Source organism: Dermacentor silvarum, chromosome 4, assembly GCF_013339745.2.
Source record: "Dermacentor silvarum isolate Dsil-2018 chromosome 4, BIME_Dsil_1.4, whole genome shotgun sequence".
NCBI lineage: Eukaryota > Metazoa > Arthropoda > Arachnida > Ixodida > Ixodidae > Dermacentor > Dermacentor silvarum.
The window spans coordinates 113,919,684-113,946,963 of NC_051157.2; the positions used below are offsets into that span (position 1 = coordinate 113,919,684).

A 27,280-nucleotide genomic window follows, 5' to 3' on the forward strand; every position below is an offset into this window, starting at 1 on the left:
CTATTCATCATCATAGCCCAAGAAAATAATTGGAAAATAACCAACCACTTGTCCCTTGCATACCTGCAGGCACTGCCTTAGAGTCATTCACAGAACGAAAAAACAGTTTGCATATCTGTATGTATTAACATTTGCAGGCACCATTTCTAGCAAAGGGAGGCTGGCCGCAAAGTGAGGAGCAGGCACGCTCACCTGAAGCAGTTCGCTGCCAACTTCATCTGCCTGCACGATGGCGTCCTCAATGCGGTCGGTGAAGGGGGCCAGGTTTCCACCCAAGACTGAAGCCACGTGGAAGGCATAACCCAAGCTGCACATTAATAAGGCAAATAAAATAAAATAAATAAGAAAATAAATAATTGCAAATTATTCAGCAGGAGAACACACATCCTGTTGCACAGAAAAATCTTAGTTTACCCCCAAAGCCCAACGTATCATTGTTGATACGCTGAATTTCATGCTTAAAACTCTGACTGAAGGGCTGAAATCCAATGCAGAGTCAACACTAGTGTCTCTGATATGCCGGTCAGAGTTTTCAGTTGTAGACAGTTCAGCAAATCATACACTAATTAATTACTGTACCAATTAATTTTTACTAAATTATAATTGCACTGTTTATTTCATACCAATATACTCTCCATGAGCAGAAATAAATGTGAACTTGTTTTAATTTCCTTAGATGTGGAATGGTGTTCGGGCTTTGTGGGGCTAATGGCAAGAAACTGGCAAGCTAGAGGCACCGGACGCACAAGCTTCCTATACCGAAAGCAGCACCAGATCACACAGTCTAGCGAGCGTGGGAATCACATCTTGTAGGAAACATTGCACATTCCCAATGCCCTCTAGCCAATATTTATCTCGATGCAGGTGTTTATATATTCTACATACACTATAGAATCTCATTAATTACAGCTCCAAGGGGACTGGAAGTTTATTCGAATAAAACGTTAAACCAAGGAAAGCCCCTTTAAATATAGCGCCTGATCAATTGTGCAGTACAGCGCACAAAACTAAAACTGTCACTGGGTTTGCATTGCAGAAGTCCCGTCTTTCCTCCATCAGCGTGCGTAATGACATGTGCCGGGAGAAGCCTAGGTTCCGTATAAAGTTCAGTGATCGAGTGCGCTTTAGGAGGGAGGGAAAGGGGGGGGGGAGGAGGCGTAGTCGAGCACACAGTAACATGATGAAAAATGCGTGCGCTGGGGGCTCCTTGCTGCTCCTTTTAAGCCAGATGGGAAAGGAACGTTCGCGGTGCTCTGCTTTGAGCTTGCTCCCGCTCCCCGCATGTCTTTCCTCGACATTTTTACGGTAGCAATCGACGCATACAACCTTCACCTTTAGCTCGGGTTGGTATGAAAAGCGGTGCAAAGGGGTGTTTGAAATAACCGCTGCATAGTTTTTAGCATTCAAATTCGCAGAAGTTATTCTCTGTTCAAATACATAGGACTTTGCTGGGACCAACAGAGCAGTTCGAGTTATCCGTCAGTTCGAATTAAGAGATTTCAAATAATTGGGATTTCATTGCGTATACTACAACTATGCCTGCAGTATCATGGCCAGTCTGGAGCGCGTGTCTAGCATCCGGGCAGGCGTGCGCTCCAGACTGGCCATGGCCGTACGCATTCGAATGTTGACGTGGAACAAGCATAGAGTTCAAACAAGGCATTGAGCAGGTGCGCGGCTGTTGCTGTAACGAAAATCATCTTGTTTCTGTTGAAGCTCAAGCAGCTTGCATCAACAGATCTTGCAGGAAGCTGAAAAAGCCGCAACGCAAATTGGTCAGCATCCGGTACAATGACAATGACAGCACCCAGTGCTTGCAATGACATGGTATTTATGGTACTCACTCATGCCCTGTTAATTTTATAGTGGTAAACACAAACTACATTGCATTCTAATGAAAGAGACGAAGAATGGGAACTGACGGGCCTGATTTTTTATATTCACAACCATTTCAAGCCAACCGATAATGAAGCCAAGGAAGGCATAGGCGATGTTAATGGTAGTTTTTTTATTAAAGAGTAGAAATGATAAGCTGGAGGGAAATGAAAGTGGACGGAAAAAAACAAATTGTAGACGGCGGGAGCCGAACCCACAACTTTCGCATTACGTGCACGTTGCACTACCAATTGTGCTATGGTTGCAGCTGTTCCCACGTCCACGTTCTAGAGTATTTATGTATGCATACAAGATCTCACCCGAGGAGTGTTAGCCACCACCACTCAAGGACATGACAGTGGATGTGGAACATCTTTTTGGCCAATTCACGTAGAACTTGAAATTATTCTAGAGGAGCCAAAGACTGAACTAAACAAGTTTTGAGCTTGAGCCAGAACGGCCCAATTACGGAAAAATATTTCGAAATCCATGACGTCACACCAACGCACTGCCGCTGGGGTTTCAGCGCAAAATTGAAGAAAGTGCAACTCTGACCTTCATTTTTTTCCTTCGGTAATCCACCTATTGCCGTTAAATAACAAAGATAACAGATTTAAAGCAATATGCCTTATCAGTCTAAACTGAATAAGTGTTTCTCCTTGGTGTCCCCTTGCCATGCTTTAGCAGATGCACAGTATGTGCAGAGAACTTCATGGATATGTGAATTAAAAGAAATCAAACGGTGCATCTATTGCTGCGTAGGCAGCGTTAAGTGCATTGCAACAATTTATCACAACAGCACTTACTTGACCATGTTGTCATCCTTCTTCAGGGCGGCAAGCAGCAGCTGGCTGACCTTAGCAGAGTCCACTTTAATGAACAAAGAAAAGAAACAGAGATGAACAGGTAGCAATTCAGTGTCTCAGGCACTATTTTATGTGCACACACAATGCTTACCATAGCACATTTCACATACACTCTCAAATGCCTCCTACAGCCCTTGAGCTATAAGTACATCGTTTTAGTTAAAACAAGCTACTTCTGAACACAAGCCACTAAATTGCTGAAATGACAGTCTAGAAAGGCAATAAATACAGCAGCTCAATCAGAAACTGATATCCTTCTGTGAGTGCACTCATTCAGTCAAAATTGCTTGAGTTAAAATCGCTTGACATTACAATCAGAGGTATTATCTTTTTTTCTCGGTAACTGCATCCCAGCAATCTCTTAAGATTACACAAGTTTAGAACACACTAGTGTGCTAGTCTGCTTCTCTTCCTTGGTAAAGCAATTTTTTTACCAACAAGATTTACTCAGAACAGAAGAGTGCCAGTTTTTTTCCCCCCTGCTATGAAGACAGAATCCCGGTAAACGCAGGTGGACTTAACGTTTTACCGGAGGAGCGGAGGCGTAAACGTGAGCGGCCTGAGTGGTGCAGGCACCTGGTGGCGTAGAGCTCAGTCAGGCAAACACATCTAATATTGCAGTAACCAAGTGTATTTCACTTTGCTCCTGGTGTAAATTTTCGGCAGCAACACGATTACGCTGCTGCCAAAAATTTACACCAGAAGCGAAGTAGAATCATGGTGCAGCCACCAGGTGGCTGCACCATGCAGGCCGCTCACATTACCCCTCTGCCTCTCCAGTAAGACGCCCACAGTCCGCCTTCGTTTACCGGGATACTGGACAAACTAAAGTCACCGTACTTTTGCTCCAATTTTATGTTTAATTGGAGGCAGTTGACGTTTTGAAATATTATAAAAGTATTTGAAAAATATTTGCATTTAAGAATAGTGACTACTAGATTCAAAGGCCGAATCAAATATTCGTGCACCCCAAATTGTTTAGCCTTATTGCCAGTCTGAGTCTTTCCCCAAATTATCACTATTATCAAGTTATCACTCGGTGCAAGATGTGCCTACTGCATATGAGAGTTCCTGAATGTTGTCCCCTATTCTAGAGCAGTCTTGTATACTCCAATCATCATAACATATAAAACATATAATCACTAATTACACAGCCATAATAAGAAAAATTGCTAATTGCATTAATGTCGCCAATCAACTCCAAAGAATGAATGCGCCGCCATTTTTTTTCTTTATGATGTACGTGAGCACTAGTGATCACTTTGGAATACATGGCGATGCATGCACAAACAGTCGACACTCAGTTAAGATTTCAATGACTACACTTGTCGCTATCGTTGTGCCTTGAGTGTTGCTAGATTTTTCTGGGCAAAAGTTCATCGAATAAAGAGTTCGATTCTTAACTCACGCTCTTGGCGATGTTTGATTTTCCACCGTCACTACAACATGACAATATTATTGTCACACGACAACCATGTACTTCTGTGCCCAATTTTATGGCCTGCAAGCCATGTTGGCATGCAAGCCTTAGGTCATGCAAATGAACCTAAGGCTTTTGCCGGCTGACCTGATACGCCAAGAGCCTTGAGGGCCAGAACGGCGTGATAAAGCTGTGCCACGGACGAGTCCTCTTTCAAAGCAGCCTGCAGTGTTGCCTTGCCCTCTGAGATGTCAAGCTGCAAAAGTGAACAAGAACAAAAATATTTTAGCTGACATCATGGAAAACACAGGGCCTCATTCAAGATACCTAGTTCCAACAGCCACTTTACCCCTGATTAGGTGCAATTCGTGTTAACCCTGTAGTGAATGATTCCAGCTGTTATTTCGTCTTGTCAAAGAGGTAGTTGATTCAGATTTCACCATACCACCTACCATATGTTGGATGGTTCATTTCGTATGAAATGCAAACATTAATTTTAAATAATTGAGTACCATGCTGAAAAAGAAACAACCTGCAGCCCAGGAAGCTGCTGCTTGTAACATCAGCAGCATGTGCCTAGAATAAGAGCACTAGTAGAAACATCTCACGACAAGATGTTCAAAAATAATTTAAAAATTCTGGTGTCACACAACGCTTCCTGGAAAAAAAAAATTCATGACATTTCTTTATGAATGTTACATCCTTGCCAAAACCATTACGCTGGAACATAAGTCGAACATAGTCAGTCACTCATGGATGTATCAATCAAAGGGCGCTTGCAAGATGTTAGTACCAGTACTGCTGTTCCCATGTTTATGTGAGGAGCAGGAAAAAGCACAGGGTGGACAGCAACAATCATCCATTCGATGACTAAAAAATTAAACAGTTTGTGGAAGAATTACATAATTCAAAGTAGCTCTTCATTTCTAGTGCAAAGAGTACAGGAAACAAACTGAAAACTCGCACTCTGCCATTGTGGCACTGTGACCACATTTGTATGTATGCACTGCAGCATGCATGCATATATATGTACTAAGAAATATTAAGTGGCACCTGAAAAGGGCCACCCCATGCTTAGTGTGGCCACCAGACACACAGCATCCACCAAACAGCATAAAGTGAATGTTTCAATTGTGAGAAAACTTACTGGGCAGTTTCCGAGAGCTTTGCTTCCAGACGCTGCATGGTAGAGCGCCTCAAGGTTCTTTTGATCAACAGTTTTCAAAACTTTGCAGTAATCCTGAAACGCAAGAAGTTGGGAGAAAAACAGTGTTCAATTTTCTTCCAGCAAAAACGGAAACATTTCATTAACAGCAACGTTAACAGCCAAAACGAGCATTATAATTCCTTTTAGCCTTTGTCTCTGGATTCAAAAAGCTCAAACAAATAATAAAGTGCTAAAGCTCTACCCTCTCGCATTACCATATTATAATTCAGGTCTCGATTATGTGGCACTAATGTTCTTATGGCAAAGTGTTCAAGTCCGAATCGACAGTTATCAGGTCAGCCCTATCTAGTGAGAGGGAAGCATTAAAAAATAATAGTAGAAAATGGTTCTACCCTCTCATTCTTCAAGGCAAATGTAAATTTTACAGCTGCCTGGCCTTAAACAGCATAAAAAATTCCCAGTTAGTTCCCTTAAACGGTATAGACGAAGTACTCTCCTCTTAAAGGCCTACTGCAACAAAATTTAACTTAGGCTAACTTAGTTATAAATGAGCAGTATATACTATTAAAGCAATCATGAAAAACCTGCAGGGCTGGTAATTGTATAATTTTTTATTAACAGTCTTTAAATAGCACCTGCAGACGACTGCGGGCACCTAGTGGTTAGCAGATATGACCGAAATCCCAGATTATGACCTCTGAAGATGTCAGCAGAGGTCATGTCTGGGCACCGTGCTGGTTCTTAACGTTTCGGTTTGTGCATCATTTCCAACAACCAGTAACAGCAACATTTTTTTTTCCAGTTTTGGCACCAAAAATGTGCATTTTTGTAAGCTTCTAGTGACATATCTGGCCATAAAACGTAAAATTTTACACAAAGGTTGCTTTACATCTACACTATCCGAGTGCAAAATTTCATTACAGTTGGCCTTTAACTAAAAAAATGCGACAGAGAGAATGATGTTGACGAGAAGTCAAACAGTGCTAACCCAGCAGGCCTCTACGTTATGTTTAATGTCAAGACTTGCGTCTATGAAAAGGAATTCCTAGAAAGAGTTGTGCTTCCAGTGCAGCCAACTTGGAAACCTTTGCAAATGGCCTATTGGAACTTCAAAGTGAATATCAGCATATTCTACTGCTTCTACTATCACATGCTTGAGCCCTCACCCAACACACCCATCACAACAGGCACTCTCAAGCATGCTTGAGTCAATGTTGATCAAACACCACTACGTATAGCTTTCAAATGCATTTGACTCTGATTCTGCAATACTTCTCTTGCACTTCCATCACGCCCAAAAGTTCAATGCAAGTAGACCTCAGCAAGTATTTATCTTAAAGAGTCACTTAATGCGTAGCGATATTCTTGAGCAAAATCAGTAATGAGGTAGAATTGAATGAGTGAATGAGGATAGACAATGACACGTGTGACAAGGATACAAGACGCTGAGATGCGCCAAAATATGCCTAGGAAACGGTGCGTACTCCCCACACACTCGTGCAATCACACTCCTTAGTACTCACATTAATACTCACACACCCACTCATGCTCACTTACAGTCACTTGCTGGCACAAACTCACTAACACCTCACGCTTGTGAAATAATAGCGGAACGAGTATGTGCTGGTGTAGCTGTGAGCGAGTATGCCGACCTACGCCCTTTAATTGGCTTCGTAAGACCAAAAGGCATCCCTAAGTACTATGTGCTATTTCTACTAACGGCGCTCACAGCCAACTTGCCTGGGGGTTTGCGATCTTCTCACCCAGTAGGCTCAACCCATAAGCTGCATAGTGTGCTGACGGCAAGTCTGCCAGGGCCTTGGGTGATGTAAAGAGGCTCTTGAGGCGAGCTTTGTCCTCGGGACCAAAGTACGTGGACAGTGTTAGGGCACTGCATAGCTGGGCCCCTAGCACAGCTGCCAGGAGAAGCCTAGGTAATGCTGCAATGGGAAAGGGGGGTGTTGTACACAGAGGAACCGACCACAAGTTGCACCAGCCCTATGCTGGCTGCAGTTTCACTAAGCAGCCACAATGGCACGAAAAAAAGAAAAGAAAAAAAAAAGCATTTATGCAGAAACTGAATACTACTGTTTATGTCTTGGATATCTCATTTCATTTGCAGCGTGGTTTCACTCCTACTTTTTAATAATAGAACACTGTGTGCTGATCTGGCCTAGTTAACAAATTGGTCAGTGAACAGCTACAAATCAGGATTCGCAAGATGAGAACAGATGCCTTTGAGATGCTGCTATTGTTACTACGATAATGCAGAGGCCAACCAAACAAAAGTTCATGTGGCATTGCCCTAACTTTATGCAGTGCTCATGACATAAGCATTCCTGCGAACTTCTCATACCCAATGCAGAACCCATGAATCTCATTTTTGATTATAAGGTAGCGCAACAGGTACAGCAAGAAAAGAGAGAGACAATTAACAGAAAGGCAGACAGACTGTTTTGAGCTACCTTTCTCTGGCCTGCCACTAAAACAAGATGTATGATCACCCCTGTGCAAATTGCGAACCTAGCTCGAAATGGCCGATGCAAGGAATTAGACCCACGCTCACAGTACAGCAGTGTTAAGAACACAGAGCAAGAAACGGGACGAGGAAGAGAGGAAAATTGCAATTACACACATTGCAGCTGTACACACACTTCACCGTCTGCCTTGTATTATACATGTACAGTACAATCCCCTTTTAGACGAAACACCCTATTTCGTCTCCCAGACCAAGGTAACTTCTACATTTCTTCAACTTCATGGAAAGCAAAGTGCATGATGCGACTCATAAAATAGATTCATGTACTTATAACAAGTTTTCCTCCAGGTTTTCTTATCAAAATGTGACTTGAAACAAACGCTAAAATACTAATTTGGCATTTCCTTTAAGAATGCACCATAGTACACAGATTTGTTCTTGGCATTGCACTGATAAGTGCTCATCACGGCATGCTCATCACAATACCTTTAAAGACAGACATATTTGAAATGGGGCCACTGCCTCTCCTTGCCAGGTAGACAGCAATTGGCAGAAACCTCGTACTTAAATGAGAAAAAACCCAGACAGAAAGGAATCTTGGAAGGTACAGAGAAATACAAGTACAATTGAAGGGTTCTCAAGCCAAGAAAGGCTGAGCAGTGGATTAAGTCCTATCACATGCATAAAATTCCTGCACTGCGAGTCCCATTTCTCGCAAGTAAGCAAGGCATTCTCTATTCCAAACATATCTTGCTACACCGGATAATATGCATCGAGGATTACCAACGCAGCTCTAGTTTCTGGCGCTAATTAATGAAATAGTAAGACTAATACCCGTGCCACACGGGCACCAAAAATGGTATTAACTTCCTAATGCCTGAAGATTTAATGCCATTCGCGTGGTGCCACACGTGCAAATCAAATGGCATCCGCCTTAATGCCATTCGTCTTGCAAACTGATGGGTAAATTTACAGCAATGTTATCGTTGTGTACTGCTCTTAAGTTTTATTCTGGGTTACGGGAGTTAAGGCTGGTTATTTTAAGAGTTGGAGGCTTTATGCTGGAAAAACTTCCGTCAAAAGTTTCTTTTGTCTTTTTAACGGTTTGCTTTAGCTGAGTGGTAAGTTAAACATAGTCCACTCAGAATACACATGCAGACAGTACTAGAACCGGTTTGATCGGCTAAGTTTGAACGTTCAAACAGTAAACAACCATAGAGCTGGACCACCATAACCTGTGCAAAGTTCGAAATCGACGTCCTAATTAACGGCGTTTGGTAATCTCATCACGCCGATATTTCTCGATGTTCGACAAAAAAGTCGTTATCAAATTTTAGGAACAAGTGGGCAAGCAAAAGATGAGCTGACTGACTGCAGTGAACCGTCAGGCGCTGAAGATCTCATCAGTGAATTTTCGCGAACTCCTGTGTAAGGTGCAGGGAGTTTATTTCGAAGATGAAAGTGCATATCCTAAAAACGGTGCAGCTGGCGGACACGACACACCGGCAAGAGTTTCTCGCGAGTATACGCCACGTGTCAATACCGGCAAAAATATTTTATCGCTGACCGGCGCGGCGCCGAAACAAGTGCAATACGTATCGGTGATCCCTTACAATGCGTGCCGTAAACGTAAAACCGAACGTAACGCACTTTTACGCACAAAAGTAGAAGTTCCAAACAAACTTACACATACACTCGCCTCGCCTCATCGTCGTCTGAAAACCGAAGAGACCCCTCGCGTTAGTTTATGTTGACACAGCAGCCGTAGAGCCGTAGCACACGTAGTTTACACGTCAGCTGCTTCGGCCGCAGCCGCGAAGCCGTAGCCAACGCTTTTTTGCGTGGTTTGCGTGTCGTGCTTTACCGCAGCACCACGAAATTTCCGAGAACCGCTCAAAACATTTTATATTCAACACACAAGTTGGTTTGAAATCAAACCGGCTGATAATGCGCTTTGTTACCGGCGACTTGCATGCTTGTGTAAGCGCGAAGTTCAGGCCGGCGGAGTAACAGCACCGTAACGTTGTTTGTCAAGTTTAGTCATTTGTTTTATTCCTTCGCTACCTAATGAACGCGTCGACGTTCGTACGCACTGTGCATTTAGACTCTACTGATGTCGAGCTTGCCATACACCAGTGGACGGAAGGCGACGTGGGCTGCGTTGTGTGGGACGGCGCGCTCGTGCTGGGTAAATACATCGACCATAAGAACTGTGTAGGCGAATGGGATGCAAAGAAAAGCGTTTTGGAATTGGGCTCAGGAACCGGCATTGTAGGCATCATTACCGCCAGCTTTGGGTGAGTGTGCTTTATAATCATTTTTAACCGACCTGCTTCCCAGTCCTCGTTAGTATAGTGGTCAGTATCCCCGCCTGTCACGCGGGAGACCGGGGTTCGATTCCCCGACGGGGAGGATTTTTTTTTTTCATTTTATTATATATACATATTTTTCTTCTTTTTTTTTGCAATCTTGTGTGTGTGTGTGTGTGTGTTTTTCACCGGATTTGAATACTACTGTTTCATTATCTGCGTCATTTCACCACGGATTCCTCGCTAGCACCATGCGAGGCGCGTCAAGCCTCATTGATGATAAAACGTGTATACGTCACATGTTTCTGCATGGTTGGCCCCACACAGTGACAATGTTCTAGCTCAAGCAAATTTCGTATCAGTTTGCATCAGAACAACGAATAGATTCTTTATCACTTCGTTGTTTCGTTTCACCCGGAATCGCCGGACCGTCCTCCAGTTTTTCCACGTTCATTTTGTCATAAATGCCCGCAAAATAACGTTGAATGTAACAACTGCTGGGTTGTGCACGGTATGAGCTCACGGAACGTAAGGCGTTCCAAGCGCAATTAAGTCAGACTTATTATTAACAAGCCGGCTTATAATGACCCCACATGAAGCGAACTATCGCTTAGTACGAACAACATGCAATAGCCATCCGACAAACCGTGCTAGAAGGCTCTGGTGGACTTTCCTCTTATAACGAACCGATTGCTGCGCCAGTACGCTTAGTACGAACGGAAGAAACAGCGGCGTGACGTTCAACCGTTTTACGGTAGTTCGCGGGAAAGAATCTTCGGTCCACGTAGACCGTTAGCTTGCAGTTATAGTAGCGACCTGCAGAGTTGGCACACCGAATGCTTCAGCGCCACGTGTTCTCACAGTGGCCGTGTTGCCGTCCAAACATTACTGATTTTGAATGGGAAGCATTCTTTGGCTTACTTTAGGCATTTTCCGGTAAATATTTAGGCAGGCTCCTGTCTCGCCTCGATCGTTTCGGGCCTCTTCAGTAAAATAAACTGCAGACTCGTGTGACACTGCACAATACCAACCCAATTTCCATCGAGCAGTTGCAATAAAAATTTTAGTTGCCTGTAATTAAATCACACACGTTAATACGTTGCCTCCATATATGACTGGTCCATTTGAAACATTCCAGCATATAACCCATTCTGGCTCTTGGCAAAGTACATTTTACAAAATCAGCAATTCGTCCACACGCGCATTTTACTTTGCCAGAATACTGGCCCTAATATTCCTCCTATTTTCCCTAGATGTAATTTTGTTGCAGTTTACAGTTCCGCCAGTGCCGCGTGTTAATTTCTGCGTTCTTCCCCAGACACAGTTATAACGCTTCGAACAGCCTGCATATGTAACTTGCTACTAAACTTGCACATTATCTATAACGTGCCTCTATACTTGCCAGGATGCGAAACATTTGCGAAATAGCTGCAATAACGGCCATATTACACATTCGAGCACTTGCTCAAATTTTTAGCAAAGGCAGTATTTCACACGTATTTAACTTGGCACAAACATTTGCCACAGCCTTTCCCCCATTTTCGCTATAAAGTTGATCTTGGTGGCGTTTGTTGAAATTTGCCAGGAAAACGGGCTAAATTCTGCGCGTTTGTAAAACAATGATAACGCTCCGGAGAGATTTCACACGTAATTTATTGCAAAAGCCACAATAAGCCCACCCACGTTGAACTCACCGAACAGAAACAAGGCGTCTTCTTTAGTTCACCGAGGACAGCGGGAAAACGTCGTAGATCACGCATGGAAATAATACCGTAAACACGAGGATCCACGAATTATTTGTAACGCTCCTAATTAAGCCAGTGACATTAATATTTCGGGACACACTGCACATAAGATGCGCCTGATTTCTGTTAAATATGAAGACTGTGTAACGCAGAATTCTTTCCGGGCATTGAGATATGTATAGCTATACATTTGGAAACATGTTTTTTTTTTTTCCAGAAATTTTAGCAAAAGCTGTATGTGATCCACACGCATTTAAATTCGCACACAAGTTTTCCATAGAAGTTCGCATATTGTTGCTAACTTTGATCTTGGTGGCATTTGTAGTTATGCACCGGCTGCTTGCAAAATTTTGCGCCACTCGTAAAAGTTCATTATACGGGGCGATCATTTTTTTTTATGTTTTACGGAATTTTTAAAAATCACCTGTTGCAGATAACATAATTCTAGCCCTTGAGCTGGATTATTCAGAGATGCTGATATTACTTGCATGAGAAATCGAAACACATATTCATCTAAATTTTAAAAAAATCACTAATTGACTTCTTAATTATTTACTTGACGACATATATGGCAATTTACGAATTGTAGCCGGTGAGTTTTCAAGGCGCATCCACTTGGAATTAATTTCCAGAATGACACCAATTTCGAGATATTATTTCCCAAAGTGTGGGACGAAATACATATGGGCGCGTTCCAGTTACTTTTGTGCTTCAATACATAAAATAGCGTTTTGTTAAAAAACGTAAGTGGAACAACCGTGCGTGGTGTACCACGCATGGAAATATTGTAAAAATGATGAGTCATGAATTATTTGTAACGCTCATAATTGAGCCAGGAAAGTTAAAATTTCCTGACACATTCTACGTAAGATGCCCCTTATTTCTGCTAAATATGAAAATTGTGTAACGCAGAGTTCTTTCTGGGCATTGGGAAACGTGACATTTGGAAACCCTTTTTTTAATTTTTTTTTTTGCGAAAGTTATACGTGATCCACACGCATTTAACTTTGCGCACAGGTTTTCCATAGTAACCCGCCGTGGTTGCTCAGTGGCTATGGTGTTGGGCTGCTGAGCACGAGGTCGCGGGATCGAATCCCGGCCACGGCGGCCGCATTTCGATGGGGCCGAAATGCGAAAAACACCCGTGTACTTAGATTTAGGTGCACGTTAAAGAACCCCAGGTGGTCCAAATTTCCGGAGTCCCCCACTACGGCGTGCCTCATAATCAGAGCTGGTTTTGGCACGTAAAACCCCATAATTTAAGGTTTTCCATAGTAGTCCACTTATTTTTGGCAACCTTGATCTTGGCGGCATTTGTAGTTAACGGCTGCTTGCGAAAATTTTCTCCGCTTTTAAAACCCAGTCTTACATTTTCGGAGCATCTCCATGCATAATTTATTGGAAATAACACAATTAGCCCCCATATTTCGAACTTTGCATACACATTAGCCATATCCTGTCCTTTATTTTAATGAAGTATAAACAAGGTGTCTTATTGTCTAGTTCACCGAGAACACTGATGAAACCAACTGCAAACCTGGTATGACACACGAAAAGAAGAAGAAGAAGAAAAAAAAACCGAGGGTTCAGTAATTGATTGAAGCGTTTCTATGTATACCAGGAACACGAAAGTTTCGCCACACATTACACTTAACATTCCCGCCATTTTAACTGGATTTGAAGTTGGTTGGTCTCTTGTGCAGTTGCTTTAAGACTTTGGGAAATACAGCAAATAACGGGCAGTACGACACTCTGGAACGCTTGCATAAGTAACTTTCTGCAAAGGCTGTAATTATAAGCTATATACAGAGATGAAACATTTATCATTTGTCGCGCACTAGTACACGCTTTCTACTTGAACTAAATATAAGCCCCGTGCTTCACATAGTTCACCAAGGAGACCGGGGAACAGTGACCACATGTATTCCGTGTATTAAGGATAAAAATAGGAGGAAGGGAATTTAGTTTCAAAGCACATAATTACCTTATAGAAACATCAAACTTTAGATCGGCACACGTCACACAGAGAAGGGCCCCAATTTCTTCAAAGTATGACATACAGGTATATCTGACGTTTATGGTCCGCCCACAGAAAAGAGAACATGTTTTAAGCGTTTCATATAACTCTTCTATATGAACCAAAAAGGAGGGTTTGACAATTTTCATTTAACCCCTCATTGACACATACATTTCACAAGTTGCCTGCTTATTGCACTTAACAACCCCTACACTTCCACAATATATAGACTTTGTGAGTGATTTAATTTTCTGCAAAACATCGCGAAAACTGCCATGTAACTAGGGGTGTGCGAATATCAAAATTTGCGAATACGAATACTCAGCTTCGAATGTCGAATCGAATATCGAGTAATGATATGCACATGCATGCACATAGTTGAATTAAATTGTTATGTTATAACATTGCAATTACATTGTCGGTGTTAAAAAACTAGTCTAGCAAGCCGTTATTCTAAAAAATTGGGCATTTGGCTCATGTTTACTTGCCAATTTTAGCAATTCCCACACCTGTCCTCGCCAGCCTGTGCCGCATCAAATGCCCGTAAACTCGGAGGCATTTGACCCTGAGCCAGTCGTCACTCATAGAACTTGCTGTCAAGCAGTAAGCTCAGAATTGAGGGTGGCGCTGAAGAGAGAGAGAGAGAGAGAGAGAGAGAGAGGAAGTAAATTGTACACCCTCGCTGTGCCCCTTGCTACTGAGAGGCTGGCTTTGTCGCAAACATTATACGCTTCGCGGCTAAGTATGATTTACAGGCGGAATTTCGCGAGCAGCACGAATTTCGCGAGCAGCGCGCGATGCCACAAAATTCTGCACATCACCCCAATATTCTTAGATTGAATAGAAACAAATGCTAAGAACCGTGTTTGCTCCCGCACAGTCAGCTATATTCTCGATTTAGTTCGAATATTCTTATCCAACCGAATATTCGAACATTTTCGAATATCTCTTTTCGAATCGAATACGAATATTAAAAATGTAATAATCGATAGTATTCGAACTTTTCGATTATTCGCATACCCCTACATACAACGTTTTCGAGCGGTTCTATCACGTAGCAAAAGAAAATCCGACTTCCTAAGGGTGGGCTCCAACAATCTTGACTACCGGCACAGCAGCGCGATGCTTTTAACCGTTATCGCTTCTCGATCGGGCTAAGGTCAAAGTGTATAGGCCAAGACGCACGCATGTTTCTCTCGCGTCAACGTCAACTGCGTCACGTCGCATAGCGCGAGCAAGAGCACGTGTGTCTTATTTCTCGTGCGGCACGAGCAAGAGCGTGTCTCCCGTTCTTACGTCACGGCAGCTATATATCTCTTTGAGGACGCTGCGTTAGATAGGCACAGCCTTCGGGATCGGCCTACATTCCCCAGTCCTTTTCTCGTAGCAGACAACGCTACGAAGACGTTGTACATTGTACGGCGCCTTCGGGATCGACCTCTGTAACGGAAAAGTTTGCAGCGTTTCTTCCAGCCAGCTTTACTCCGCGCTGAGGGAAGGGTAAGATGGGAAGGTTCAGTGGCGATTTGGCGGTAAATGCGAGACAATTGCGTTGGCATTACGTCGCACCTCTTTGAGGGCTTTGAGGGCCATGGTTTAAACCGCGTTCATCGCATTGCAAAGTGTTGTTCAGGAGCTCACTCCACACACGCCCTGCATCTTCGATGAGCGAAGTGCAACTGATGGTAGGGAGCCTACGTGCAACGCCGTTTTTGGGTGGTGACGGCCTTTGTAAGGGTACTTGCCGCCTCCAGCTAAATTAGCGGGTTAAATCTGGGGCACAAAATGACGAAAGACCAGCCGACAGACCACATTTCCGGCAACCCTTGGTTACGTGAAATTAATTACCTTCTTTTAATAAACTTTGGCTTCAGCAGCCAGAGACAAATGGCGCGTCTGAGCGCAGTATACGCCACGTCTATGTTTTAGTTAAACAGACTATTAAGGACAGTCTTTATTACAGCACACTTCTAAAAGCACCCTTTATATATTATGTACAACTGGAAGGCAACGACAATGCTTAGTGCAGTTCACATTCTTGGCGTGAGATCATGCTACCACGAGCACGCCATCGTGCCTTATAACTTGTTGCTTTATATGTGTCGCACGACGTGCAATAGAAAAGTAAGTTTGATGTGTTAAAATAAAAGGAAGAGGCAACTAGTATATTAAAGATGTATGCAGGTTTCTTGTGCGCACTGGCACAAAACTAAATTAAAGAAATTTAATAGATCGCGTGCCAACATGAGTACATCAGAGCGTGACAAAAAAAAAAAAAAAAAAGGCAGAAAGACTGGGGACCAAAATGGCTACCCACCAAATTTGGCGGTAAATAGCGGTTAAAATGTTGGTGTTGTCACCACCCTAAAAGAGCGCTTGAATGTAGGCTCCCTAACTGATGGTGGTCCGGGGCAGACCTGAGGGTACTTCATGTACTTTTCGGGGGCTATACGTTTGTATCTATGTTTGTATCTAACCGTTTTCCCGCCTACCTGGGTCACTGGGTCGAATGGGTCGTGGTCGAATGGGTGTGTAGCGCATCGGGCTGCTGTGCTGAGGGAACAGAGTTCAAAATTAACGCTGGGATCAAGTTGGGTCACTGAGTATGTGGCAATGTGTAGATATGTGTCACTCTTCGACGAACCTCTTTCACGCGGACTTGGGTTACTGTATAGATGCGGGGCTGGGTATAGGTGCCGCGATGTTCGATGAAACTCTTTGACGCCGACTTGGAGCACTAGGTATGTGACACTCGGTCTGTGCTGGCCTTCAATGAACAAGTTCGATGCCAACTTGGGTAACTATAGGTATGCGCCACTGGAAATGTGCCGCTGTACAATGACGAAAAAGATCCCTTAAGTTTATCCGATGCTGTGCGGAATCGAACCAACGTCACAAGGGTTCCTCAAGGACAGTAACCCGACGCATTAGCAGCCTGCGCCACAAGTGCACTGGGTATATGGGCCACTTGCCGGGGCGTGGCTGGTCGAAACGTGCCGAGCCGCCGCCAGAGGCGCCGGCTGCAGTCACGGATACCGCGCGCGTTCGGCGCGAATGCGGGGAAACGGGGACGGCGTCGGCAGCAGCTCTGCGCGTTGCCTCGTTGGTGCTGCTACAATTTCTTTCTCTCGCTCTCATTTTCTATTTCCCTCTCCCGAGCATAGCGCGCGCCGCGCGCATGCTCTCCTTCCCTCTTCTTAACGTCCCACGTCAAGGCAACATGTGCACGGGACGGAGAGGAGGCGAAGCACACGCCGCTCCGCGAGGTGGTTGCTATAGGCAACGCGCGGTGACGTCATCGCCAGGCGCAGTTTTTTGTTCGCACTACGCGGCCTAACCAAGAGCTTAAACAGCCCCGCTGTTAAAATAGGAGCACGAGGAGTGACGATGATGACTGAAGGAAGATACAAATCACATAACAGTATAAGTCTGCTCCAAGCTGACACTCGCGACTCTTTTAGAAATTCGAGTGAGCCCGATGGCGAAGCATTGAAAGCGCAACGCTAAACCTTGCTTCCTGTAGCGAAGCACTTGAAAGCGATAGCAAGGTTTACCGTTGCGCTCAAGGCGTCTGAGAAAACTGGCGTGATGACGGCAGTTTCGTGATGACGACAGTCAGTGGCGTTGCAGGCGTCGCCCCTCGATAGTGCACGATGCGAGGCCGTAGGAAAACCGCTATTGTTTGTTGAACTAGATTCTGGCTGACTTTAGTCGGCATTTACTATGCGTTCCGCTCAGACCAGTGTGTGCACCACGCGGTTAGGTACGCACACAGCATGCTCAGCGGGAACGCTAATCTTTGTACAGACCTTCTAAACCTCCACGCGCGGCTCGGGCGTCCGCTATCGCAATAGAACAGAACGCGCATTATCGTCGTTGCCGTCGCCTATATAGCTTCTGCAGACACACCTGCACGTTGGTTTATCTGGTAACTTTTTGAAGAAGCGCCCAAACGATGTTGGGTAGCAAAATACTTGCATAATACTTCGCTTAACATCGTGCATAGGATCTGCATATTTTTGTTTCTTTACGTATCATTTCTTGCCAGCTGTGGAACAGCTTCGGGCCTTGTTTTTCATCGCCGTTTCCAAATACAGATCAGTTTTCCGACCGCCGACATGGCGTCGCTGCATCCTTAAACCGCATCAGATTTGCGATGTCGGAAATAATAACTTCGAGCATAAAGAAGTCAAACGTTGAGCGTGGGCTTCACGTTGCAGTACTTTATCGCTAATTTCCATAGCGACGACGTATTGTCAGACATTTGGATAGTCTTACGACCTCTTATTGATGGACTTTTCTGCACCAAAGCTTGACCGTGAGGAACGCTGCAGTAAGGAGCCCCGGATTTAATTTGACCCCAGTGCGCTCTATACCATGGGGCTTTAATGCTCAGTACGCATGCTGCCGCCGCTGATGGAAATCGAACCCCATGAGGTGCAGCCCCATGCCAAGAACCAACGCCTCAAGGTCAGAAACCGTCCTCTGCAGTCATCAGTGACCAACTGTGGTGTCGACGTGCACCTGCGGATGAAGCGGCACCCTTCGTGTTCTCTCTCCTTTCTGGCCCTTTTTTATCCCTTTACACCCTTCCCCCCGTGTAGGGTAACAAACGGGGGGATCTCATCATCATCATCCTATATTTATGTCCACTGCAGCACGAGGGCCTCTCCCTGCTCGTGTCTCTGTGGTTCACCTCCCTGCCTTTCCTTTTATTGCAATTGCACAGACGCTCGAGGCGCATTCATGCCGTCGGCGCCGCCGTCGTTGTCATGTTGTCTTTCTGACGGCGCATGCGCGGCTGGCGCCCGCAGGGCTAGAGGGTCTCCATCATAGAGTTTCTCACTGTATTATGGTGTTATAGTGAGAAACTCTAGTCTCCATAGACGCGAGGTCATACGTTTGACTGCAGAAACGACGAAGCGAGATGGACGCACCATCAACGGTATATGTTCATCGCCTCTGTGACTGATCAGTGGTCTAGCATTCCTGCAAAAATGTTACCAGCCCGTCAGTAGCTCTAAGCTTCAATGAATCACTCACTCACTCACTCACTCACTCACTCACTCACTCACTCACTCACTCACTCACTCACTCACTCACTCACTCACTCACTCACTCACTCACTCACTCACTCACTCACTCAATCAATCAATCAATCAATCAGTCAGTCAATCAATCAATCAATCAATCAATCAACAGTCCAGTATGCCGCTCGTCGACCGCTTCCACTTCTCGTAACTCGGCACCTCTCCGTCGTATAGCCCGGCACGTCTCCCTTCAGACTTCCTTCGTATTGCTCGATAATCATGGCAGTGTCATGCCAGATTTTTAAAAATTTATTATACTTTGGCTCGTAACGGATTGCCCACAGTCGGGGCATGACGTCGCCGTGACTTCTTCGCCTGTTGTCTCTCGGTCATTCGAAGCAAACAATATAATTCCGTGTGTGATTTTTATCTCGCAGGAACGATGTCTTGCTGACCGACCTCCCGCAGTTCGTGCCTCTGTTGGAGAAGAACCTCGAAGAAAACCGTGACCGCCTCAGAGGAAAGGCGTCCGTCGGGACGCTGGAATGGGGTGCACCACCTGCTCCCGACATGATCGCCCCTGACGTCATGCTGATAAGCGAATGCGTCTACTACGAAAAGGTAAAGAAAGAAAAAGCGCGACAGCTGCCGATAACATGCATTCCACGCTTCCTTGCTTTTTCGATCGACTGTTTTCTAACCACGGGCGAATCCACACGAAACAATGTTTTACGCGGAGATTTGCGTTTTTACTTACTGCAGCAACCCGCTGGTAGCTTACCATACAGCCCTGGGGCGTATAGCGTAAAACTATTTCATTCTGACTTTATTCCAATCTCCTGACGTCAAATTTACGTCACTGCAGACGCAAGCACCTGACGGTGACTCGCAGTTTGAACAGCCCCATCAAACGCCCTTCTCGTTTATAGAAGGTCACTGTTGTTTGCTTTGAAAGCAAATGGCGTTGCCTACTTTGACAGGCTTTTCTTATCTGATTGCTGACAAGAGGCTAGGAAGCGCGCATAAATAGAGAGGGTTTCGTGGGTCCGAGCTCGCAGTGAAAGTAGATAACCGGATGAGGAGGGCGGTGCCGGCGTCTGCGATTGGTCCGCTTCCTCTTAGCTTGCGGTGGCTGGTCAGGAACTGCGGCTGCGTGCAAAAGAAGGCTAAAAATACCTCTAAACACATCCTCAGCAAGAAGAATTGGCAGAGCAATGTCGTATGCGTGCCGAAAGTGCATGCTCGACAACGTTATCATCATCATCATCATCATCATCATCATCATCATCATCATCATCATCATCATCCTATATTTATGTACACTGCAGGACGAAGGCCTCTCCCTGCGGTCTCCAATTACTCATATCTTGCGCTAGCTGATTCCAACGTGCGCCTGCAAATTTCCTAACTTCATCACCCCACCTAGTTTTCTGCCATCCTCGACTGCGCTTCACTTCTCTTGGTATCCATTCTGTAACTCTAATGGTCCACTGGTTATCCATCCTACGCATTACACTGCCTGCCCAGCTCCATTTTTTTCTGTTAATGTCAATTAGAATATCGGCTATCCCCGTTTGCTATCTGATCCACACCGCTCTCTTCCTGTCTCTTAACGTTAGGCCTAACACTTTTCGTTCCATCGTTCTGTGTGCGGTCCTTAACTTGTTCGCGAGCTTCTTTGTTAACCTCCAAATTTCTACCCCATATGTTAGCACCGGTAGAATGCCATGATTGTACACTTTTATTTTCAACGACAGTGATAAGCTCCCAGTCAGGATTTGGCAATGCCTGCCATATGCATTCCAGCCCAATTTTATTCTTGTGTAAATTTCCTTCTCATAATCAGGGTCCCTTGTGAGTAATTGACCTAGTTAAAGTACTCCTTTACAGACTCTAGAGGCTGACTGGCGATCCTTAATTCTTGTGCCCTTGATAGGCTATTAAACATTATCTTTGTCTTCTGTATATTAACCTTCAACCCCACTCTTACACTGTCTCGGTTAAGATCCTCAATCATTTGTGGTATTTCGTTCCCATTGTTGCTGGATGGGACAATGTTATCTGCAAACCGAAGGTTGCTGAGATATTGGCCGTTGATCCTCACTCCTAAGCCTTCGCAGTCTAAGAGCTTGAATACTTTTTCTAAGCATGCAGTGAATAACATTGGAGAGATTGTGTCTCTTTGCCTGACCCATTTATTGATAGGTAACTTTCTACTTTTCTTGCGGAGAGCCAAGGTAGTTACGTATACTGCCACACACACAAATATATATATATATATATATATATTATATATATATATATATATATATATATATATATATATATATATACGCAGAGAAATCTATTCTCCCCGGCAGCTCTAAGCGGCAATGCCAGAGCGATCGGTGGACAGCCACCCGGAACAGGGCAGTCTCCGGCTATTACAAAAAACAATCCAGTTTTTTTTTTTCGGTATATTAATGCATCTTTAGTGCGTACACGTCACTTTGACATGCGCTTTCGCGGTTTTGTGACGTCGCGTGACAGACAGGCGAAGTGGAGGTGGCCTAAAAAATCTGACCAATCGTTGAGGGCTATAGTGGCAGAAATTAAATGGAAACAGATTGGACCAGCTGTATGTTATATATCGCGCCTGTGGTGGTACACGTATGCAAGCATTGACACTGATTAACGACCGCAGTGAAGATCGATACAAAATGAATCAGCATCTTTGCGTTCAAGACCATCGTCTGTCCTCGTGTTTACGCAATGACCAAGAATGTATATAAGAAAGAAACAGCAGATTCTGCGACAGAATAGCTACAAGCAGGTAAGGTCTGAGATAGTCGCACATCTGCAGTAATCGTCACTCGGTTATGCCGAATAGGCGTGAACTTTCGCCGTCGACTTCCTTGCAGACCACAAAGGCGTCGATCTGATAACGATGAATGTCCGTTGGTACTCTTCTTTCCATATCCCGCTCACTCGCGATCCACAGACAAGCTCCCTTTGCACATACGGAAAGCTTTACCGAGACACACGATACTAGGTGTTTGGCCTCGTCCATCATCAACAAAGAAAGTTAAACGTGCTCTCGACTTATCTGAAATCAAGTGACCTGAAAAGACGCTTGTATACACACTCAATCTACGACTGATTGTGCGAGTGAACTATCTTTCTCTTGCGCCTTTATTCTTTTAATCCCTCATGTCATTTTCCCCGGGCAGGGTAGCAAACCGGATGACCGTCTGGTTAACGTCCCTGCCTTCCCTTGTTTCCCTCTCTCTTACATATCAGAACAAATGCTTCTCCACATTGTAAGCGCACGTGCAGTGAAGCCAGCTTGTCGTCAACGAAGTCGAGTTCTGGCTTCTCTTTTTGTGTATTTTTCTTTTTGTTCTGTGGTGTGGGTGTGTGCGCGAGTGCGTGCATGCATGCTTTGTCGCGTCAGATGTGCTAAAAAATCACGTCTTTGCTGACGCTTTGACTACCTTAATTACTTCGAGCAGCAGTGATGAGCCCCAGACACATAGATATCTTTAACGCGATCTTGCGAGGAACACCTACTCGTATTATACTCCTGGAAAACGTATAGAAATCTCCAGTGCCACCGGAACAACTCCTGGAAACTTCCGGACGACGACGAGAGCAACCGCCTACCCAGCTAACCGAAGAATGAAAGCCTGCGCGTCACGACCCCGCGAATCTCGCAGGCAGTATGTGCAGATATATCAGCAATGCGAACGCCGGTGGTGCGAAGGATGCAGCGCAACTGCACCGAAGTTTTAGCAAATTAGGACACTGGTTGTAGGCACTGCGTCTCGATGTACTTTGTAGCGTACGAGATTGCCTTCACGAACGAGATAGCGTTCACGTTGAACGAGATATGGTGCTCGAGGTGACGTTTATCGGCGCCCAACGAAAGCATTATGTGTTTGCTCGCTCAAAGCGGGCAGTGGCGGATACTTGTTTAGACAATCGAGCGAAATGCGTTCGACGAAATAGGGAATGAACAAAAGGAGCAGTACGGTTGCGCATGACCGATCGAGTATCGTGTGCGGCCGGTCAAGTGGTCGGGCACGTTTGCAATGACACAAGGAGATGGACAGAATCAATAAAGTCAAGAGAAAAAAAAATTCGGCAGAGACACTTACGACTGCTTAAGTGTGGGACTGCGAAAGCATTATATTCTCTTTGGTGAAATGTTTTCGATTGGGAGGCAGCGCGCTCATTTTATAAACTCATGACGTGGCGCCGCCTTCTACCCATTGGCTGCGCCGTCACGTGCCCAATGACGCACGCAATAAGCCACACCACTAGTCAGCCAGAACTGTGGAGCCGCCGTGGCGTCGGGGGAAGTTGGTGGCCCAGGTTCGATTCCCACCCAGACCGGAATCTACCAAAATTTTTTTTCAGAGCCATTAATTTACTTTGTTCACAGGAACCTCTCTGAGAAATTCGACGTCAATTCGAGCATTTTTGACGTGTTTTTACTGTTTGCGCTGTCGGCCATTTTTGGTACCATCGATCGGTCATGCCGCCGCCACCGAATTTCCGCGTAATGGAGGCTATAATGCTTTCGCATTAAAAAAAAAACCATGTTTGAGAACCATCGCACCTGTTGACATGTGAAGCGAAGCTTTCGTGAAGCGGTTAGTTAAATTATATAACATTGTTCATCTTCTGCACTGCGTTCTGCAGCGTAGCGAATACATGCCGGTACGGCAACACGCGCAGACCCCCACCACACGACCCACGTGACCCACGCAATCGCGGATTACACTGTCTCCGGAATCAGCTCACTTTGATATTGCAATGGGCACCATCGATTATACGTCCCGAACAGTCCCGGACTCCCCGAGGCGGCGCTTTTAGCCAATGAGCGTTGCGTACGCAGCGTCTCGGACAGTCCGGAAACTGTCAGGGACCGATGATCGAAGAGGCCCACTGTCTCTACGACCGGCCCACATTACACGGCAGGAAACTGTCCGCATATAAAGGGTCGCTTTAGTAAAGAAATTATGCCCTTTACGGCGTATACAATTGCTGCAGTGAGGATATTTAGTTACCGTTTGTCGTTTCATTGCGTTTAATTCCGTAGAGAACAGAGCCGGTTACCGGTACATGTGTAGGCGTGGTGCAGCTCAATGTGGACTGATTCGTGTCCTATCTGTGCGAGCTATTCGATTAGACAGCAGCAGCAGGAGCCACGGTCAGCAAAGTCCGAGAGGGTTCAGAAATAAAGCTTCACGTTTTGAAAAGGAGTCCTTAACAGCCCCCGCTGACTAGTGTCATCCGCGTTGTGCGACGTAAGTTATAGTGAACACACTCGAAAGGCACGTACAGAACCCGTTACACGAAAACAGGTTGTCTCCTTAGCGCCCTAATTGTGTTGGAGATGATGATGATGTCGTTGTCGTTGTTCGCAATTCAAATATTAAAAGAGCGCTAACCAGGTGCGGAACACTTCGCGCGTCTATTCCCGCAGGCTGTCGAGCCGCTGCTCAAGACCATGACGGAGCTGTGCGGCCCGAACACGGAGATGCTTGTATCGTACGAGGACCGGGACAACGAAGCGAACTCGGCGGCCGTCGGCCACTTCTTGCGGGTGCGTGTTCACACAATAACGCCACCCCGATTTCCGTTTTGTGCTTATCCATGCCTTCCGCATCTGCGTGCCCTTGTCATTGCACGTGCCCTTTTTGCACCTCGTTAAGTGCACTAATCTGTCAGCTTATCAGCTTCGACAGATATTCGATAAAGTATACTGACCCCCCCCCCCCCCCCCCCCCATACTGACCCAGTGTGCTCTTGACGAGGAAACAAGGTTAACCTAAGAAACAAAGCCAGAAACGCCACAGGCGACATTGCTACGTTTCAGACTAAAGAAAAAAAAAGAAAATACATGTGTTAGGAAATTGCGCTTTTTCAATACCTAAAAAAGCCACACTTAGCACGAGAAGAGACTTGGTATAAAGCCATAAAAGACGCGAGAACGAAAGGCTAGTGGCGACGCCGTCTTCAAGTTCCCGCACTAGCTTGTCGTGACGTCATGAATTTTAACCGCGTCTGCTCTGGTCTTATTGTATATCGGTAAAAAAGGAATGCCCGTTGCGTTCTAAAGTAACCAATAACTCTACCTAGCAACTTTCGAGTGTTTATATTATTATTATTATTATTATTATTATTATTATTATTATTATTATTATTATTATTATTATTATTATTATTATTATTATTATTATTATTATCGTCTTTTTAGAAGAGCCTAAATATAGGAGAATGTCCTTTGGAGTACGTGACAGGTGGCACTGACGTGCCGACGCGGAGGTTTTCTCGCGTTGATAGAGAGAGAGAGGAACATGACCCTTTGTTTTATCCTTTAGTAACGAACTATTTTTCGCCGAATGAATGAAAATGTAGTTTCGAATAACACCTCACTGTAGTCAAGACTGAATTGGTGTTGCTTTTTGGTGTCCTTTAAAAAAGGAAGCGCCAGTTTGAACGTAAGATTGAGAGATTTATTGATTCGTGAGGTTTAACATCTCGAAACAACACCAAGGCTATGAGAGAGGCCGTAGTGAAGCGCTACGGATTGCTTTAACGCGCACCTAAATGTCGGAAGAGAGGATTTTACAACATCGACGGGACTTGACATCGCATCAGAAGGCCGTGCAAGTGCTAGTGCGCTTCTGGAGATCGACCGGCCTGTGTGAAATCCTGTAATTGGAACACCTTTTCTGTTACCTATTCCTGATATTCATTCTCTCTCTTTGCCCTCTTTCCAACCCATATATCTCTCACCCCAGTGCAGGGTAGCACACCGGAAACTTGCCTGTGGTTAAGCTAGCTCCCTTCCTTTCCTCTCTCTCTCTCCAAATATAAAAGTGCACGCGTGCCTTTTGCATTTCGCGCCTATCGAAATGCGGCCATCGCGGCAGCAAATCGTTGCCGGGACTTCGTACTCGGCAGCAGAATTAACACCGTAGCCACTCAGCCACCGAAGCGGGTTTGAACGCAGTATTCGAAAGCCAACTTGTTGCGGTGGCCTTACCACGACGCAGCCGAAAAAAACAATCTCAGTGGAAATTTCTTGTCTCAACTGCGGATTAGTTGTTTCCAACGCTTCGCACTTAACCTACAATTGAAACCTGTTTACACTCCAAATGACCACACTATAAATGTACACGTACCTCAACGACCGCACCTTCAGCTACAACATGTATTTAATGGACTATGGGTCCTGTGCGTTCCGCGCGTTGTGAAACCGTTTGTAACTTTTCCGCGAGACACTGGTTTCAATGAGATATTTGAATTCTGTGTGTTATGTGTTCGTGGTACGTCCTGCGTGCATCATTTTATCATCGCGTTAACGCGGAGTAGCAGGTTAAGCTTATGCCACCTGGCCAGTTTTAATTTATGAAGCTATTTCTCTCTCTCTCTCTCTCTCTCTCTCTCTCGCACGCACGCATGCACGCACACATCGTCAATTTAAAGTAATCTTGGTCATATCAATACATTTGCAAAGACGCACATTCAGCTCCATTGCTGCAGAGATCGGTCACCAGCGAAATCTGTCGCTTAAAAAAAAATATTCAGTCTGATCCAAATACGTGAGACAAGAGCGAAGTGTGATTAAAAAAAACGCCAAAAGATTTCTCTCCGTCCAATTCTTCGCAAGCTATAGCGAATCCTGATGATTATTTCTCTGTCCTTTTCTGCGTGCAGGGTTGTCGGCAACATTTTCTCATTGAAGAGGTGCCCAGCAAGGAGCAGCACCCGGACTTTTCCAGCCACGACATTCACATCTTAAAGCTGAGACCCATCAAGCAGTGAAAAAAAGACCAATAAAGGCGATGTATTGCTGACTTTGTGCGTCATCGGTAATCAGACACTCGGTAACACGATTCTCAAGTTATGTAACAGCATTGTAAACTTGACAAACATTGTGAGCCCTGGCGCGCGAGGGCAGACTTCAGAAGGACCAGGTGAGCATATGCTGACAATCTTCACATCCTGTTCGGTTGGGTGACGCCCAACGACGATACGCCCATTCTCATCGTGGGGGCAATATTCACTACAGCGGACCCACCATAGTCACAGCTTCGCTGGCTTCCATCTCACAGTAGTGGAAGGTCTCTGAATTTTTTATAGCAATAGCAATTATATGGACACTCCAGCCGAATTTTCGCCGTCGCCGTGATGTTCTGTATAAATGTCAAATGCGATAAGATCGCGCCCTGCGCGCCGTATGCTGCGAGTGCGAGGGTTAGCCGAGAAGAATGGTGGATTTATGCGCGCCCAGTGTTCGGAGGTCGTGATCTAGAGCGCGCGCGCTATAGGGTACGTAGGAGATGGCATGTCTTCTCTAGCCCGACCGTGACTGAGC

General features: G+C 45.0%; 2 protein-coding genes and 1 non-coding gene across 4 annotated transcripts in view; 2 read left to right on the top strand and 1 right to left on the bottom strand.

Annotated features, from left to right (window-relative positions):
• LOC119450520 (dolichyl-diphosphooligosaccharide--protein glycosyltransferase subunit 2) overlaps positions 1-9,641 on the bottom strand; it is a 35,891-nt gene extending 26,250 nt beyond the window's left edge. Inside the window, exons 1-6 of one of the 2 annotated variants that reach the window (XM_037714005.2) lie at positions 9,496-9,641; positions 7,070-7,269; positions 5,309-5,401; positions 4,309-4,417; positions 2,682-2,745; positions 193-307 (exon numbers count right to left, since the gene is read on the bottom strand). In XM_037714005.2, coding sequence (XP_037569933.1) covers positions 193-307; positions 2,682-2,745; positions 4,309-4,417; positions 5,309-5,401; positions 7,070-7,269; positions 9,496-9,517 — 603 coding nt within the window. In that variant the 5' untranslated portion in view covers positions 9,518-9,641. The remainder of the gene's footprint in view (positions 1-192; positions 308-2,681; positions 2,746-4,308; positions 4,418-5,308; positions 5,402-7,069; positions 7,270-9,495) is intronic. The other variant, XM_049665931.1, reaches the window with a different exon arrangement.
• A 99-nt stretch (positions 9,642-9,740) lies between these two features.
• On the top strand, positions 9,741-26,759 carry LOC119450521 (protein N-lysine methyltransferase METTL21D-like). The gene is made up of 4 exons (XM_037714006.2): positions 9,741-10,105; positions 19,347-19,530; positions 24,380-24,499; positions 26,620-26,759. Exons 1-4 carry the CDS (start codon positions 9,876-9,878, stop codon positions 26,725-26,727), a joined length of 642 nt encoding a protein of 213 aa, XP_037569934.1. The 5' UTR covers positions 9,741-9,875; the 3' UTR covers positions 26,728-26,759.
• On the top strand, positions 10,149-10,220 carry Trnad-guc (transfer RNA aspartic acid (anticodon GUC)). Its single transcript has one exon. It is a non-coding gene; the product is annotated as a tRNA-Asp (tRNA).
• Positions 26,760-27,280: the final 521 nt, after the last annotated feature.